At 42.6% G+C, this 14,974-nt stretch overlaps 2 protein-coding genes and 1 non-coding gene across 3 annotated transcripts; all 3 read left to right on the forward strand.

The window, feature by feature from the left end:
- The first annotated feature begins 1,410 nt into the window (after positions 1-1,410).
- On the forward strand, positions 1,411-1,493 carry trnal-uaa (transfer RNA leucine (anticodon UAA)). Its single transcript has one exon. It is a non-coding gene; the product is annotated as a tRNA-Leu (tRNA).
- A 7,754-nt stretch (positions 1,494-9,247) lies between these two features.
- Positions 9,248-10,360, forward strand: LOC138242757 (zona pellucida sperm-binding protein 3-like). Its single transcript, XM_069198312.1, has 3 exons — positions 9,248-9,887; positions 9,989-10,104; positions 10,180-10,360. The coding sequence occupies exons 1-3, from the start codon at positions 9,330-9,332 to the stop codon at positions 10,343-10,345; spliced, it is 840 nt and encodes a 279-aa protein (XP_069054413.1). The 5' UTR covers positions 9,248-9,329; the 3' UTR covers positions 10,346-10,360.
- LOC138242758 (zona pellucida sperm-binding protein 3-like) lies at positions 10,358-12,234 on the forward strand. The gene is made up of 6 exons (XM_069198313.1): positions 10,358-10,542; positions 10,620-10,737; positions 10,936-11,036; positions 11,113-11,186; positions 11,345-11,602; positions 12,039-12,234. Exons 1-6 carry the CDS (start codon positions 10,418-10,420, stop codon positions 12,062-12,064), a joined length of 702 nt encoding a protein of 233 aa, XP_069054414.1. The 5' UTR covers positions 10,358-10,417; the 3' UTR covers positions 12,065-12,234.
- Positions 12,235-14,974: the final 2,740 nt, after the last annotated feature.

Raw genomic sequence — 14,974 nt, forward strand, 5'->3', positions numbered from 1 at the left:
CATGTTCTACATTGCGTCTCGAGAATTCAATTGTACCTCAACACAAGATGTTATCAATTTAATTCATGAGTAATGTATTTACTTCCGAGTTTAGAGTAACAGTGGGTAATAACACTGGTTCGTATCCAGGCAGACTAGTATATCTTTGGTGCACAATTTATTTTAATTAATGTATCTCGTGTATTGAACCCGTGTGTGTGCATTGTTAGTTGTTCTGACGATTGATTTTCTAAAAGCTACAACGAACAACCTTGTGATTACTGTTACAATTAATAATTGTCTCAGTAAACCCATCAAACCACTACACTATTGAGCCATGAAGAAGACCCACCTGTCCCAGTGTATTACCTGTAGTGTTACTTTCAGAAAATCATAAAAAAATAAAGAGGCCACAGCCACAGCAAGGTTGTATGAGGTTAGGGGCCCTGTCTGGTGTGTAAAACATATGGTTTCAGCAGTGTGGCTGTTGTATTTGAATTACTATTGAGCCATGAAAAAGACCCCCCTATCCCAGTGTATACCTGTAGTGTTATCTTCAGAAAATCATAAGAAATAAAGGTTCCACAACCCAAAACAAAGCTGGGAAAAGTCTGAAGACCTGCTTGGTGTGCAAAACACTTACTTGCAGCATTGTGGGTGCTGTGATTTAAATGCTATTGGCTTGTGAACAGAATACCCCTATCCCAGTGCATTGTGCCATATTAAATAAAAGCACGAGAAAAAGAGATTCAGAACACAAAGCTGTGTCAGTGTTCTGTGTAAAAAATCGGTTTGAACATCACGGGAGCTGTTTTTAATGAGCTGCTGAGTAAAGAATATTTTAATCTTCCTGCTGTCAGTAGTATTGTCAATATAGTTGACCCTTACCTGAATGAAAACAGGGCGTAAAGGAAGGGTTTCAGAAATCAAACAAAGCTTTATTCCTGTGCTTACAGTCTGGGTAATTGGAGACTGCGCTGTTCTGATTCCTATGGTCATATACAGGTTATTCGCACGAAGCCGTATTGAACAGTATTTTTTGCGTTGTGAACGTCTGTACACAGCGGTCCTCCGGGTTCCAGTAAGTGCGTAATTACGCATCGATGAAAAACTGGAGGTTTAAAAAAAGATAATTAGCCCACTGATACTTAGATGTAGAGGCTGTGGAAATATCCACAAGTCTTGGTCTTTAAAATGCATTTGGTTTGACAGCGTTCTGTGCTTCCATTGGGAAGATATGGACAAAAGAATATTCGTGCTCGGTCAAAAAAATGTCATAAAAACGAAAAAGTAAAGGCTGAGAAAGCATTCACAATGTATTTTATACACAAAGGAAGTATTCTCGCAACTCTAAGAGGTTTCGTGGTTTAATTTTTTTTAATTGTTGAATCATATTTAAATGTTAAACAACTGAAAAGCATATAGTTGTAGACCAGGATGGCCGAGTGGTTAAGGCGTTAGACTTAAAATCCAATGGACAAATGTCCACGTGGGTTCAATCCCCACTCCTGGTCATGTTGTAATAAGTTTTAAGTGACAGAACACTTTGATGATTTACACTCTATTTAAATATGAATTTACTAAATTTCAGTTCACTCCCACTCCCTGGCATAACTGAGCTTTCACTATCGCATACTGAAGGCTTTACATGCATTAGCTGTGATACGGCTCCCAATAAAGACGGAATCAAACAGTTTGTTCTGTCTCTCATGGTGATCCTCTTCTCGATCCAAATGAAATGTTTAATATGATGCCTCGAGAAAAAAAAAGGAGTGAATTTCCGCCTGTAATGATTGATGCCCCATCAAACATTTTGTAACATCCCCGGAAGATTATACAGTAGAATCCTGGTTTGTGGCTTAAATGCAAGGTAAACAAGACTAAGGAAACGATGTCGAACTGGAATTTAAGTACCCGGAATATTTCACTACATTGGGCAATATGTGCCAGAGAGGACCACTTTAAATCCCTTCGATAGCTCAGTTAGTAGCGCAGCTGACTGTATTAGAAACAGTTAGGAATCCTTAAGTCGCTGTTTCGACTCTAGCTCGAAGAAAGTTGCTTTTGTGAACTTTAATCAAATAGTTAAAATAGCTAATCTTTTTCACTCAGACGTTGATCAAAAGCTCAATAAACGATGAAGCAGAGGCTCTTGTTCCGAATTCAGCTAACATCTGGTTGTCTTGTTTTGGCAAATATCTTATCTTTGAATTAAGGGACTACGCTGTCTGATTTGTAATTCAAAAGTAGATACAAATGTCACTGTTTTCAAAGGATAGGTACTTAATTGGCTTTATGATTTGGTATTGATTTTGTATCATGATATTATTACGTTTGTGCTTTCTGTGTTTTTTATCGTATTGTGAACTTATTTTTTAAACAAATGCTTACAAAGGCAAACACAGCACACATCTGTTTATACCAGCGGTGAATTGTACATTTTTATTAAGTACAATCTACTGTATTTTTAGAAACAAAATGGCATACTGTGCATGATATGTTGCAGAAACACAACCTGATATTTTCATAATTATTATTTTAATCATTTGACAAGTATGAGGTCCCGGATCCAAATCTTCAGGTCTGATTTTTTTTTAAGTGATATCTTCTCGTCCTCTCGTGGAAATCACAAGATGTGAGCAAATGTTTTTTGTTCTTTTTTTTTCACGTTGTGATCCAAAGAGCCTCAGACGCACAGTCTGACAGTAACCAAACCAGAATGGATTCTGCTGGGAGCCGGACTGAGCTCATTCTCACTCCCTGTGCTGAAAACAGAATTATCTCTTCCCCGAACATCGTCTACAGCTGCTAGATATTGCTCTGTGTCCTACTGCTCCAGCAATTCCTTTGACCAAAGACAGATCACTTGTGCGCTTTTAAACTTATTGCCGCTACAGGTTCTTTGATGGCTCATGCTGATCGTCCTATGGATCCAAAAGAAAATATGAAAGCTGATACTGATATTTTCGATTGTAATTTGCATCTAGCTACAACGTCCCTGGAAAAGATAATTTATTAGTTGCGTGCAATCGGAATCTTTCCGTATGATAGTGGAAATAGTTTTAAAAATGTTTTCTAAAGAAGATTGTATTGCCAGGACCTGCCTTTAGCGCTCAGTAGCGATGACGCTGTTGATATAGATGGAGAAGAAATGTAAGATGAATTGATGATCTAAGCTAAAATAGCCCTAACACGCCTGCTGTAACAGTGTTTGTATTCATAGCAAGTAATATTCTTTTTCAAACCCGAACGTTCCTTTTGCATTAAGTGTTATGTAACCATTAGCGGTTTCTGTAGCTTCTGAAGAGCGCACTTTTCCAAACTGAAGCCTATAAGAACATTATTCAAGATGCACCATGGCCCAGAATCGTGCATCAGGACAAGGATTAACATCAATTGAAAGTACTCCCAAATAAAAGACTTGACGGAACAATTGAAAGAGTAGGCAAGTATTAAAAAAACACCATAACTTTTCGGCTTCCAATCTCTTTCCAGGTTCAGGCTTTGTAAAATGACATGATTAGTGGAGTCATGCTGCGGCTGTGAGTTCAAGCCTCACCTGGAGCAGCCCGGTTTTCTGTATTGACAGGTAAACAGTGTTTTGTGTTATTTGCTAAATGGAGAGAGGATTCTGTGTTAATTGTGCTCCTCCTGGGAGAGGTCAAGATGAGAAGTTCACGAGGCTGGTGGTAAATATCCTGTCCAGGAATATCGGGGCTGTAGGGGGTCAGATCTATAGATGTAGTAAACACATCAGTGGAGACGGTGTGTCTGCTCTCTGTGAGAGAGCCGGGCGGAAAGAATAATCTGTGGTCGGGGAAGAAGAGACCCTCGTTGGAAGAGCGGCGCTCCACACAGGAGAGAATGAAAAAAAATCTTTTTCAGGGACGCTGATTGTTCTCTTTGGGGGAATTAAAAGCACCTGTGGCGAGCGACCTCGTGGCGCAACGGTAGCGTGTCTGACTACAGAACAGAAGGTTGCATGTTCAAATCACGTCAAGGTCAGCTGATGAGTTTGCAGGTGCTGCTGGTGCTGAACCTGGAAATTACACCACGCAGTTGGGTTTTAGCTGTACACCACATAGGTAATCGAACAAAGTAACAGCGCAGTACAGAACACCCAGTCAGGAGCTTATTCAGCGAATCATCATGAACACGACAAGAGAAAAGGCACACTGCCCATACGTGAAACATCACGCCCGGCTTTAGAGACAGTGACATCAGAGAATGGAAGTTTCAGACCTCCTTCTTGTTACAGGTTCAAGCAAACCTGAAAGTTAGGGAGTGTTTGGTCTCTTTTGTTTGAAAAAGTGTCTGAAGCCTGTAATTATAATTTGCCCTTTTTTAATTGTGGTTGAAATCCACTCCCATGTACCAAGACCTTACAGTATATTCATGTTTACTTAAATGACTAACGCCATTGGACATTAGTTGGTGTTTTTTTTTTTGTAACGATTTGCTATTTCATGCAGGAAAGAAAGGAACCCAGACCCAACGTTTGCTTTCAGGTGGGGTTCATTTACATAACGGACATCTATTTCTGAGGAGCCTGATTTAAATCACACAACCCCGGTAGAAGTCGAATCGACAATCTAATAAACCGAAATCAGACGCGTTATCCATTAAACCACCAGCCCGTCACGTAAATGAATTGCACCATGGTGAGTTCAGCGCCGCTCCTAGTAAAGCCCCACCCCCATCTTAAATTTCTACGTGAGAAACGTGTTTTCTACATTTTTATCAGTTTTTAAAAATCATCACTTTTAAGCAGACAAAGCCTTTATGTGTCGCTCTGAATTTCTAATTGATTTAGAATTCCAAAAAAAAAGCGTTTTGTTCCACAACGGCGTGAAATGATCACGTCTTTCACTCTACTTCTCTCTTGTAGTAAAGCAGACCTTGCTGGGTGAGTATTTGTTCTGGTAAATTAGGTCACGGATCATGTTAACTCACTTCTGCTAAACACAACATTTCCTTATGCACAACATTTCCTTATGCATGTGTCTTTGTACAGCTGTTATACAAAGGGCTGGTGATCAGGGACGCGCTTCGGATTGTTTCGATGTAAACATAATCTCCGCTAAAAGCCCTCTTGAACTTTGCAGGAAATGTGCGTGAAACCATTTTCACGTGTGGAATTTTATCTTCAGCTGGCTGTAGTTAGAATGCCTTATACACCCGTTCTGTATCCTTAGCAAAAATATTTTAAAATTATAACACAGAGTTGTTGGAGAACTTGACAATCATTATTAAATGAGCACAGTACAAATGAACATTGATATTTTTGTTGTATGTACTTTAATTTTAAAAGATATAAACATAACTGTGCTGATATGGATGTTCATTTGAAGGATTTGAGGAATCTATAAAGGATGTCAGAACAACCAAAGAAACATTTGGGCATCTGCATATTTGTAAAGATTAAAGAGCACCGTAAGTGTGAAGTTTGCACACACGAGAGAAGAAATGAGTTTCAATGCACATCATTAAACTGATGGTGTGCTTATCAGTCATGCATTAAACATGTATAGCAGAGGATGGCTTTGATCTATCAATCTTTGGGTTATGAACCCAGTACGCTTCTACTGCGCCACTCAGCTATGTTTAACACAACTGCTTTTGCACCTGAGATGAAAAGTTTCAACGGTAAACGCAGACGTCACTGAGCACTTGGTCTTTTGTAGTACAAATCATCACACGCTGCTCTACATGGGCGTCTTCAAGATCGTTGAGAACCAAAGCTTCTGCCTTCCTGGTTACTGATTCTTTCTTCGTTAATTCCCAAATCTTCAATGAGAATCAGTGAAACGAAAACCAAACACATGTACACACTCGCGTCCTAGCATGAAAGAAAAATGATGGAAGCGTTTGAGAAATAACAAGAGTAGTCTGAACAGCTCCAGCCTATCAACTGCTCTACAAACTGATCGTTATCTCCACACCCAGTTTATAACACTGAAAATGATTCAGGAAGCAAAGCAAAGTTCTAAATGCAGTGGTTGAAAAGCGTCTAGATACATAAAATGACAATTTCTCAAAAGTAAAATCTTCAGGTTTTTAATATTGTCATCCATATATTTTCGTTTTTCTCTTTTTTACATAACACGCTTTCGAGAAATAGACTGTCTTGTAATGAAGGCTGCATTAGAAAATGTGTATCTAAATTAAAATCGGGTTTATGACTTCTGCGTTTTTCAGCTTTCTTAGCGCTTGGGTCTCGATTCAGATATTGCAATGAAAGCAACAGGGGAGTAAGTTTTCCTTTTCTAAATCAAAGGTGATCTGCTCACAAGGAAGTATAAAAACGTCAGCGTTTACTTTTTGAAGACCGCAAATTGTCGAAACACTATTGCTTCATAAGCTAATAAGTAACGTTTCTGAGCACGCATTGTATTACTAATGCTGTTATTAATAAAAAAAAAGCTTAACTTCACATAATGGAATTTGGACGGCTCAAAGTAGTCTATTCCTTGTACAACTAACTTGCCCGCTGAGTAGAGTTTTAAGCAACGGCAGCAGATATAGCAGTAATAGCAACAGCGTAGTGTCACAACACTCTATGAAAGAATTGCGGCTTCAGATCGTTTTGTTCTGTTGAAGCTGCCTACAGGCTCCGAATTGTTGACATTGGCTGTGATCTTCTTTTTTCAGGTTTCATGAAATTCTTCACATATTTGAAATATTTCATTCGGGTTCGCCCAATACACGGTGCAAACCGTACCTGCAGCAGAATGCTGTGGCACATGAAGCCCTTTTGTTTGCCGGTTGTAAGGATTGAGGTGCGTACTACAAATCGAGCAAGCAAAAAGAAAATTAAACAGGAGCCTTTTTTTGGATTGCTAATCCACTGTGCTCTGCTCGTCTAGGTTCAAATCCCATCCTTGTCATAGTTAAGGCCTGAGACGTGTGTGTTTTTTCTAAACGGTGTTTGCAATTGTTTCTTCTTTTACTCCTGTACTAGAGCAGTAATATTTCTAGCGGTGGAAGAACATGGTATCACATGCTGACAGCAGGAACACGTGGCCACAAGCTGCAGTACATTGGTTTTGGAACAGCAATAACTTTCCTGTGGAGACAGGTGCGCCGGTATTAATACAGCGCTTTCGAGCGGAAAGAGTTACAAGAACTGACTTAAACTTACCAGTTATGTTCAATAGCTAAAAACACAAAACCAACCTATTCAGTGTTGAATCTAAATAACAGAAGCCAATGCTGCCATCAAGGGAAAAAAATCCTGAGTTATGTAGTTTTGAGACTACATATCTGACTTTCAGTTTGAAGCGGTACAATGGATTCTAGGTCACATTCGTTCTTGATTCAGGATATATATGAGTGTGCTAATGGTTAGAACTGTTTACATGAGGTACAAACGGTAACATTTTCATTGCGAGAAGAAAGTCAGTCCGTGCGCATTTCTCAGCATGCACATTGTCAGGAAAACTAAACCCACAGTGCCAGCAAACCTTTCGATAGCCTGTAGGTACTGCCATTGCAAATGTAACAGGTTGTTCATACACACAAATGACATCGTTGCTATCTCGTAATTAGGAGATAATTTGGTATTTATTCATTAAGATTTTTTTCCTGGGTGGCAAAAATGCGCTTCCGCAATAAATCATAGACTCTGCTTTCAAAATAGCTGCACCAGGCACTTGGACACAGATAAACACAGGGATTTAAAATTCAGGAATATGAATGGTCAACTGCTTACAGTTGGGTTTTTACGTTTTCTTATTTAGCGATTTGTGTATCAATCTTTTAACAATTCATTAAAATGCTATCGACATGTAAAATAAAAACAACAGCACCGTTAAATGAAGGGGAGACAGGTAGTTTTTTTTTTACAATCAGATTCCAATCTCTAATGCTGTGTGTGAGAGCTTAGGTAACTTTCCTTTTCTCACATTTTCTGACGACTATTCCAAAGGGGCACCCTGTCAACTCCTAATACTTTGTATGTTTGATTATTGTCGTTTTATTTAGAAAAAGTTCAATATTGATCATAACTTTAGAAAATTATGATCACGAATAAAAAAAGGGGCTTGTTCTTGAATCAGAGCCGGGTGACACGGGCTTCTGTTCTGATATGGTTGTACGAGAAGCAGGAGGAATCGCTTCTCTCCTATGGAGCATGAGCTGAATCAGGAGGGAGACATTTCGTATGCTCGTGCATATGTTAACGCATGACCTACATCGTAAAACTAAATTAAAAACTAACATTAAGTTGTCAAAGACATTCATTTATATACGAACAAGAGACAGACATAGCAATGGTTCTACATTAACTTGTCCTACACTGATCAGACTAATTGAAATGTATGAAAGCCCGTTTCTGCCAGGGAGTTAAAAAACGCGCTATGGTATCGCAGAATTCCGACTAAGTAACTCAAAATTGCGACTTGGTAACTCAGAACTCCGATTTATATCTAAAATGTTCTTTAGCTCAGCTAGCAAGGCCTGGATTCAAGCCAATACAGTGAGGCACGAAGTAGGGTGGGAGCGGCGAGGGCACAAGCCCTAGAACCCGAATCCGTTACAATAACAAAAGGACAGACAATGAAATATGGGCTATTTCGAAGTCGCAAATGTGAGATATAAAGTCAAAATTCTGAGTTTTTAGGTCGCAATTCTGAGATTCTAAGTCACAATTCTGAGATACCATAGTGCGTTTTTTTTTACTCCCTGGCGGAAACGGGCTTCCATTGGTTCTCAGTGATGCGAAGCAAAAGCAATCTCTGAGAAATCAGACAAATTATTATCAGAACATGTCAAAAGCTGATCAGTATTTCTTTACTGGGAAGCAAAGAACTGCTTGTATTACACATTTTAATATGACATGCAATTACACATGAAAATTAGTAAAAATATTATTGTAAAATTACGTGTTGATAGAACAGCCCCCTCGATAAAAGAAAGTGTGGACGGACTTGTCGCATGTTCCGTACTCTGTCTGACAGCGAGTTTAACACACTGTCCTTGGAAATTAGAAACGAATTGAACAATAAATTAATCTGAGCAAATTTTACACGTGTGGGTGATTTCATTCTGTCGAAATTACGTGGAACTCCTCCGCTGGGGTCAGATACACACGGGAAAGTGTTCAGGCGGCTTCACGGAGTCCCGCCTCAGACTGGAAGCAGGTTCTAATTAGACGCTGAGAACAATTCGGGTCTCTGTGTGTAATTGATTGTGTTGATTGAGCGGTAGTGCGACCATGTGTGTGGTAGCATAGTCCTGCTAGTATAAAAACCTAGTCACCGCGTTCACACTTTATGCTCTCTTGCTTCAACACAGTTTGGTGGTTTATGTGTCTTACTTCTGTAGCAGTTTAGCGGGACGTCAATTTGGCGATGCGCTCGTTTCTCTTTGTGCTGTGCCTGTGCGCAGGGGCCGGGCTCCCCGCACTGATCTCCTCTGGGCCGGCTGGCTGGGACTCTCGGGAATTAGCGCTCCAGGCCGACCTCCCGGCTCCTGAAGACGCAGCCCAGTCGGAGGATTTGAACCTGGCAGATGCGCCCTCCGAAGACCTGTCTGCAAGCGAGAACGACTCGCAGTCCTTGGCTCCCGACTTTCGCCGCCTTCCCGTGTCCAGAGACGCGTACTCGCCCTACTTCGACAAGGAGAAGATGAAGCCCGAAGCCGGCAGCCGCCCCTTACCCGCCTACATCAAGAGCGTCCTGTTTCCTCCCCAGCGAGGGCGGCAGGCGGCTCGCCCGGCCATCGGGGGCACCCGAGGAGTGGCTGTGTGGTGTGACTCCAGCAGGATGTACGTGAGGGTCAGTCGGCTCCTGTTCGGCTTCAGCTGTCGGCCATCGGAGGTGACCTTGGGCAACTGCAGCGTCAGCCGAACCACACGCCTTTACTTCTACTTCATCTACGGGCTTCACGAGTGCGGCACCGAGCGATCGGTAAGCGGGTCTTCATCTACAGGCAGTGTATCGATGTGAGCTGTAGGGCCAGTGTCGGGGTTGCCTTTCCTGGGAATATCCCTTCCTCTGTGACCCTGCAGGTTGTCCAGGGCCGCCTGGTGTACTCCAACACTCTCCGCTATGCCCCGCCCTCCTCCAGTGCACCTGTGCATCGCTTCATTCCCTTCTCTGTGCCGGTCAAGTGCTCCTACAACAGGTAGGCAGGGCTCTGCTGCTGCTGAGAAGCCGCTGGGAAAGTGTCCAGAAGCCCCTCATCCCCTCTGTCCTGCAGGTTCCACTACTCCTACAAGGTTGGCTATGTCCCCACGTGGGCCAGGAGAAGGACCTTCTTCAAGGACCTGAAGAACAAGCACAGCTTTGTGCTGCTCACCACCAACTGTAAGCTCCTTGAGCGAGTGGCTCCACCTGCCTGCAGGGGGTGCTGTGTGCAGGTGTAATGCTGCCTCTCTCTTTCTCCAGCCCACTGGGTCCGGCTCTCTCCTAAGGATGAGTACTTCCTGGGTCAGCCCATGTACTTCCAGGCCACTGCCTACTTTGCCACAGCGGAGCAGAGGCTGTACATTCACTTGTGTTACGTAACGGAGAAACCGGACCAGCACTCCCAGCCCCGTTTCCCCGTGATCGACAACTTGGGGTACGGCCCCTTCTGGGAGGAGAGGTGGACAGGAGCCCTGAGAGCCTGCAGGGGTTCATCCTTGTCCTTGTCCCCAGGTGCATGGTGGACAGCAAGGCAGATGGCTGCCTGTCCAGGTTTGTCCCCTCCAAGCAGAAGGATGTGCTCCGCTTCACAATTGATGCCTTCCTCTTCCAGAAGAAGCTGTCCAGGAAGGTACTGCTCTCAAAGGCTGCTCAGCCTTCCTGCTCTACTGATCCATGGTCTGCTTTTCCATCCATGATCTAGATGTGAACCAGATTGTGGCAGCTGTAGTGCCTAGAGCTGCCAGCTTGCCTTCACTGATGGCAGAAGTTCCTTCTCTGTCCCTCTATTGGCCTTGATCCCTTAATGCTGTGACCATCCCTCTTGCAGCATGAAGTGACTGAGCTGTACATGCACTGTGTCATGGCTGTGGCTCCTGCTAAAGCAACACCAGGGACCAAGTCCTGCACCTACAACAGGGAGGCAAAGAGGTACTTCTGCAAGGAGCCTGCTGAGGGTGCTCTGGGACATGCCAGGTGGGACCTTACCTGTCCTCCTCTCCTCCAGGTGGGAGGAGCTGTATGGTGACCATGAGGTCTGTGTCTGCTGTGAGTCCAGGTGTGCTGGCAGACCGAATGGAGGTGGGTCTGGTTCTTTATCCCTTGTTGATACATCTCTGCCCAACAGAGAACTATGAGGAATGATCCTTCCTGGGCAAAGTGGCTGTTTAGATGAGTAGCATCACTGTTGGTCTCCAGCTGAAGCAGATCCCTCGCTGCTGGGTGCTGCTTGTCCACAGGTACCAGGAGCCTGGTGACCAGCAGTAGGGTGGCTGTGGCACCAGTAGAGGGTCCTCTGGGTGTGGAATCTGCCTGGACTGAGGATGAGGAAGGAGACCCTCGGAGCTCCAGTGAAGATGCTGAGGGGGCTCGAGGGGACAGAGAGGCTGCAGGACAAGATGCTGAGAGCACCAGTGAGGATGTGGAGGGAGCAGAGGACTTTGGAGAATCATCACCCCCTCCCCTCCCCCTTTTCAGCTGGGGGGGCGGCTGGAGTAGTAAGTGGGGTAATGTACCTAGGTTCAGTTTAAGCACTAAGACATGAGGAGACTAAAGTAAGTCTTTTTATCAAAGACTGTAATATTTCTAATGACCAAAAGCACAGAAAGGTGACAACTTGTTCTGCCACTAGCAGTGACAGTTAATTGGGAAGTATGTATGCAGGAAAAAAGGGAGGGGTGGATTCATAAGGCCAAAACCATCACAAAGAATTAACCCACACCCTTCACTCTGTAGTTAATCTGATTTCTGAACAAAAGTCTTTATGCACTTTTTCATCAAACCTAAAATAATGGGAGTTTTGGGGGAACATGACTGACTTGCTGCACTTATTTGGGCTTCAGGAACAATACAACAGCATGTTAAAAACAAAGCTTTTGCTGTTGGTCTCATATTTAAGGTGTTTTTGAGATTAAATGCTTTCTCAATTGACAGGAGCCACTTCCTTATTCAGAGGGTAGTGGGAGTCTGGAGCCTACCTGGGCATCCTGCAGGTTACAGGAGTAATCACAGACTGTACCCCGAGAGCCATTGTGATATACCTCAACCCTCCCAGAGCAGGCACCTCCTCCAGCTAACCTGAGGGACCAGTGGTCTAGAGAACAAAATAAAGCTGATTAACAGACAGAGACACTTAATTTTAATGTTTCTTTATTAGCCCTATACAATTTCTTGCATTAGGAATTCATCTTTTCACATACCGCGGCTTTTCTCTGTGAAGACACAGATGGGGAGCAAACCTTGGGGTCAGAGCACAGGGTCTGCCATTGTATAGCACCCTTGGAGCAGTTAGGGTTAAGGGTCGTGCTCAGGGGCCCAACAGAGTAGGATTCCTCTGCCAGCTGTGGGATCTGAACTGGCAACCTTCCAGTCACGGGGACAGATCCTTAGTCACAGAGCCACCACTCTGCTACCACTTTATGCTCCAGTCTATTTTCTTCCTTCCTGGCTTGAAACATCTATTAAACATCAATGCAGAATACAGCTAGGCTACTCTCTGGTTCAGTGCACTGATGCGATTGGTTATTATTTTTTTTTAAGTGTATGTAGCCCCTATCTTGTTATGTGGCGCATACCTGTGAAACAATTTAAGAACTGATTTACTTTATCAACTTATGGCCACATCCTGTAAACTCACTTGAACATGTTTCCTGGCCTGAGGCTGTGGAACAGGATTTGAGACTCCAAGGCACAGATGTCTTCTCTTCAGCTAAATGCAGTGGGGAAACTCCTCATTTGGAAGATGAAACAGCACCATCTGTCTGGCTGAGGTGAACTGCAGGGGTAGTGAGCTTCACGTGCGGAACTGCTGGCATGCTCCCCTGGGACAGAGTGACTGTTGGCACAAGGAGGATGCTGTGGTCACCTGTACAGGTGAGTGGGAGCAGCTGGAGGTCTCAGGGTGTTCAGGGCTGCTCTCACTACAGGAATACAGATGTAAATAATAATGAAGAAGCCAACACATTCTGCCTATTAGAAAAACAATTAGTGTGAGCCCTGGCTATTAAATGCTCTATATTAATGTAGTGTGTATTTGTCTTGGCTATGACCTCTTTTGTGCTTTCTGAATCTCAACCATCCCTTTTCCTTTTTCTTCAGGTTTGGGATCTCAAAACCATCCAATGATGACGGGTAATGCAGTTGACAGAAGGGAATACGAGACGCTTCCATTCGTCTAAATGCTGCTGCTGATTCTCAGGAGTACTGCTGTCTATAAACCATGGCCTCTCCGTTTCATTTTTGTCAAGAAATTCAGAAGAACTGCTGTGAATCTCCTCATCAAAATCATTTTATCTTGTATTACTGCTCTTCCTACTTCAACCAGCACTTCTTCCTTGAAGACGGGTAAAATCCCCAGTTTCTAGTCTCTGTACAGATGAACACAAGATTAAGACACAAGTTCATTTTCTGATCTGTCTCCTTGCTCAGGCAGCACCAGGACAACACCCCAGACAGGCTTGTCCATCTCACCCCTGGTCCTCCTGCTGCTGGGGGCTCTGCTCTTTGTAGTGCTTGCCCTGTTAGCGGGGCAGCTGATCCAGAACAGCAAGCTGAAGAAAGGTAGGGAGGGAATTCACCGTCCAAAAACTGTCCTCTAGTGGTCATTACTGTCACACAAAACTAATCTACATTGAACTTCAGGAAAACATTCTGCTCTAAATGATCAATTACATTCTGTCTAATTGAATGTGGATGTTGGATGTGAACAATTTTAATAGGGTGGAGAAAACCATCTTAAATTTAGGAAAGAGTATAAATAATTACAGATGAAGATCTGAAGAAATTTGCTGATTTATGTGATTATAAAATTTACTGTATATAGATGCAGCCATTCAAAACGAGCAGGCGATACCTCATTATTTTGCGGTGCGCTTGACGCAGCCTACCACGAGTTACCATAAATTCTCGTATAGTACCTCATAATACCACGTGGTACCTTAAGTAAAATAATAGTATCCGGAATTTCCACAAGGTGGAGCTAATAAAGCACAACCTCTCATGTTTGAGTTGTCGCCATCAAAGTCTTTAACGAAGATATTACTAATAGTATTAATCATGAATGACCTTGGACAAGCTGTAAACTCAAAGTATTGCCCTGGTCCACATTCTTTTTTTCGTTGACCGTCTTTGTAAAAGTAACACCACAGCGTTTCGCAATCACTCATTTGTTTCCAATCATGCAAAGTACAGTAATCTTTGAGAATTTCCGATTCACCATGCCTTTCGCATCACATGCTCATAAAAGAGATTGATTTAGGAACATAAACATATTACTGTATGCAAACTGTACTGTATACAGTATGTATATGTATATTTAATGTCTTAACTGTGCCCGTTTAAGTATTGAATATTTATATGGAATTTTACCACTGAAGGGAAATCTTGGTAGCTGAGCATAAAAAGAATAGGAGCATACTGCAACGCGTGTGAAGGCCATAAACGATATTAATTTTGGAACATAAACATACAGTATATATTTGATTAAAAGGGAATATAATATTGAATAGCGTATTTAAAGAAATTAATAATGATATAATTATATTCATGTACCGCAACACAAGAATAGTACACGCTGTACAATGTCTGCTGATACTGTTTCTCTAGGGCTTTTTCAACACACCTCATGCGACCTTGCCAGTGGTGCTGTGGGCTAGGTTACTGACTTGTACATCTCATGTAGGGTGTTTGAATCCAGCTACAACCATGACTTTTTTTTTAACAAACATTTCTTTGAAAAAATAAAATGGTGTAGGGTTACTGTTTTGATTTAAGGATGATCTGTCAAAGTGCAATGAAATACAATGTTATTGTTGTTTTTATCCTGTAAAGCGTTTTGAGAAGCCACCTTTTAAAGGTGATATATAAAAGCG

This window comes from Lepisosteus oculatus, chromosome 14, assembly GCF_040954835.1.
Source record: "Lepisosteus oculatus isolate fLepOcu1 chromosome 14, fLepOcu1.hap2, whole genome shotgun sequence".
Classification (NCBI taxonomy): Eukaryota; Metazoa; Chordata; class Actinopteri; order Semionotiformes; family Lepisosteidae; genus Lepisosteus; species Lepisosteus oculatus.

Bases quoted from the DNA above. Each gene is read 5' to 3' on its own strand.
- LOC138242757 (XM_069198312.1), top strand. From the start codon at position 9,330: ATGCGCTCGTTTCTCTTTGTGCTGTGCCTGTGCGCAGGGGCCGGGCTC. The intron at 9,888-9,988 runs GTAAGCGGGTCT...GTGACCCTGCAG, and splicing joins AGTGCGGCACCGAGCGATCG to GTTGTCCAGGGCCGCCTGGT. The intron at 10,105-10,179 runs GTAGGCAGGGCT...TCTGTCCTGCAG, and splicing joins GTCAAGTGCTCCTACAACAG to GTTCCACTACTCCTACAAGG.
- LOC138242758 (XM_069198313.1), top strand. From the start codon at position 10,418: ATGTACTTCCAGGCCACTGCCTACTTTGCCACAGCGGAGCAGAGGCTG. The intron at 10,543-10,619 runs GTACGGCCCCTT...CCTTGTCCCCAG, and splicing joins CCCGTGATCGACAACTTGGG to GTGCATGGTGGACAGCAAGG. The intron at 11,603-12,038 runs GTAAGTGGGGTA...CTCAATTGACAG, and splicing joins CTGGGGGGGCGGCTGGAGTA to GAGCCACTTCCTTATTCAGA.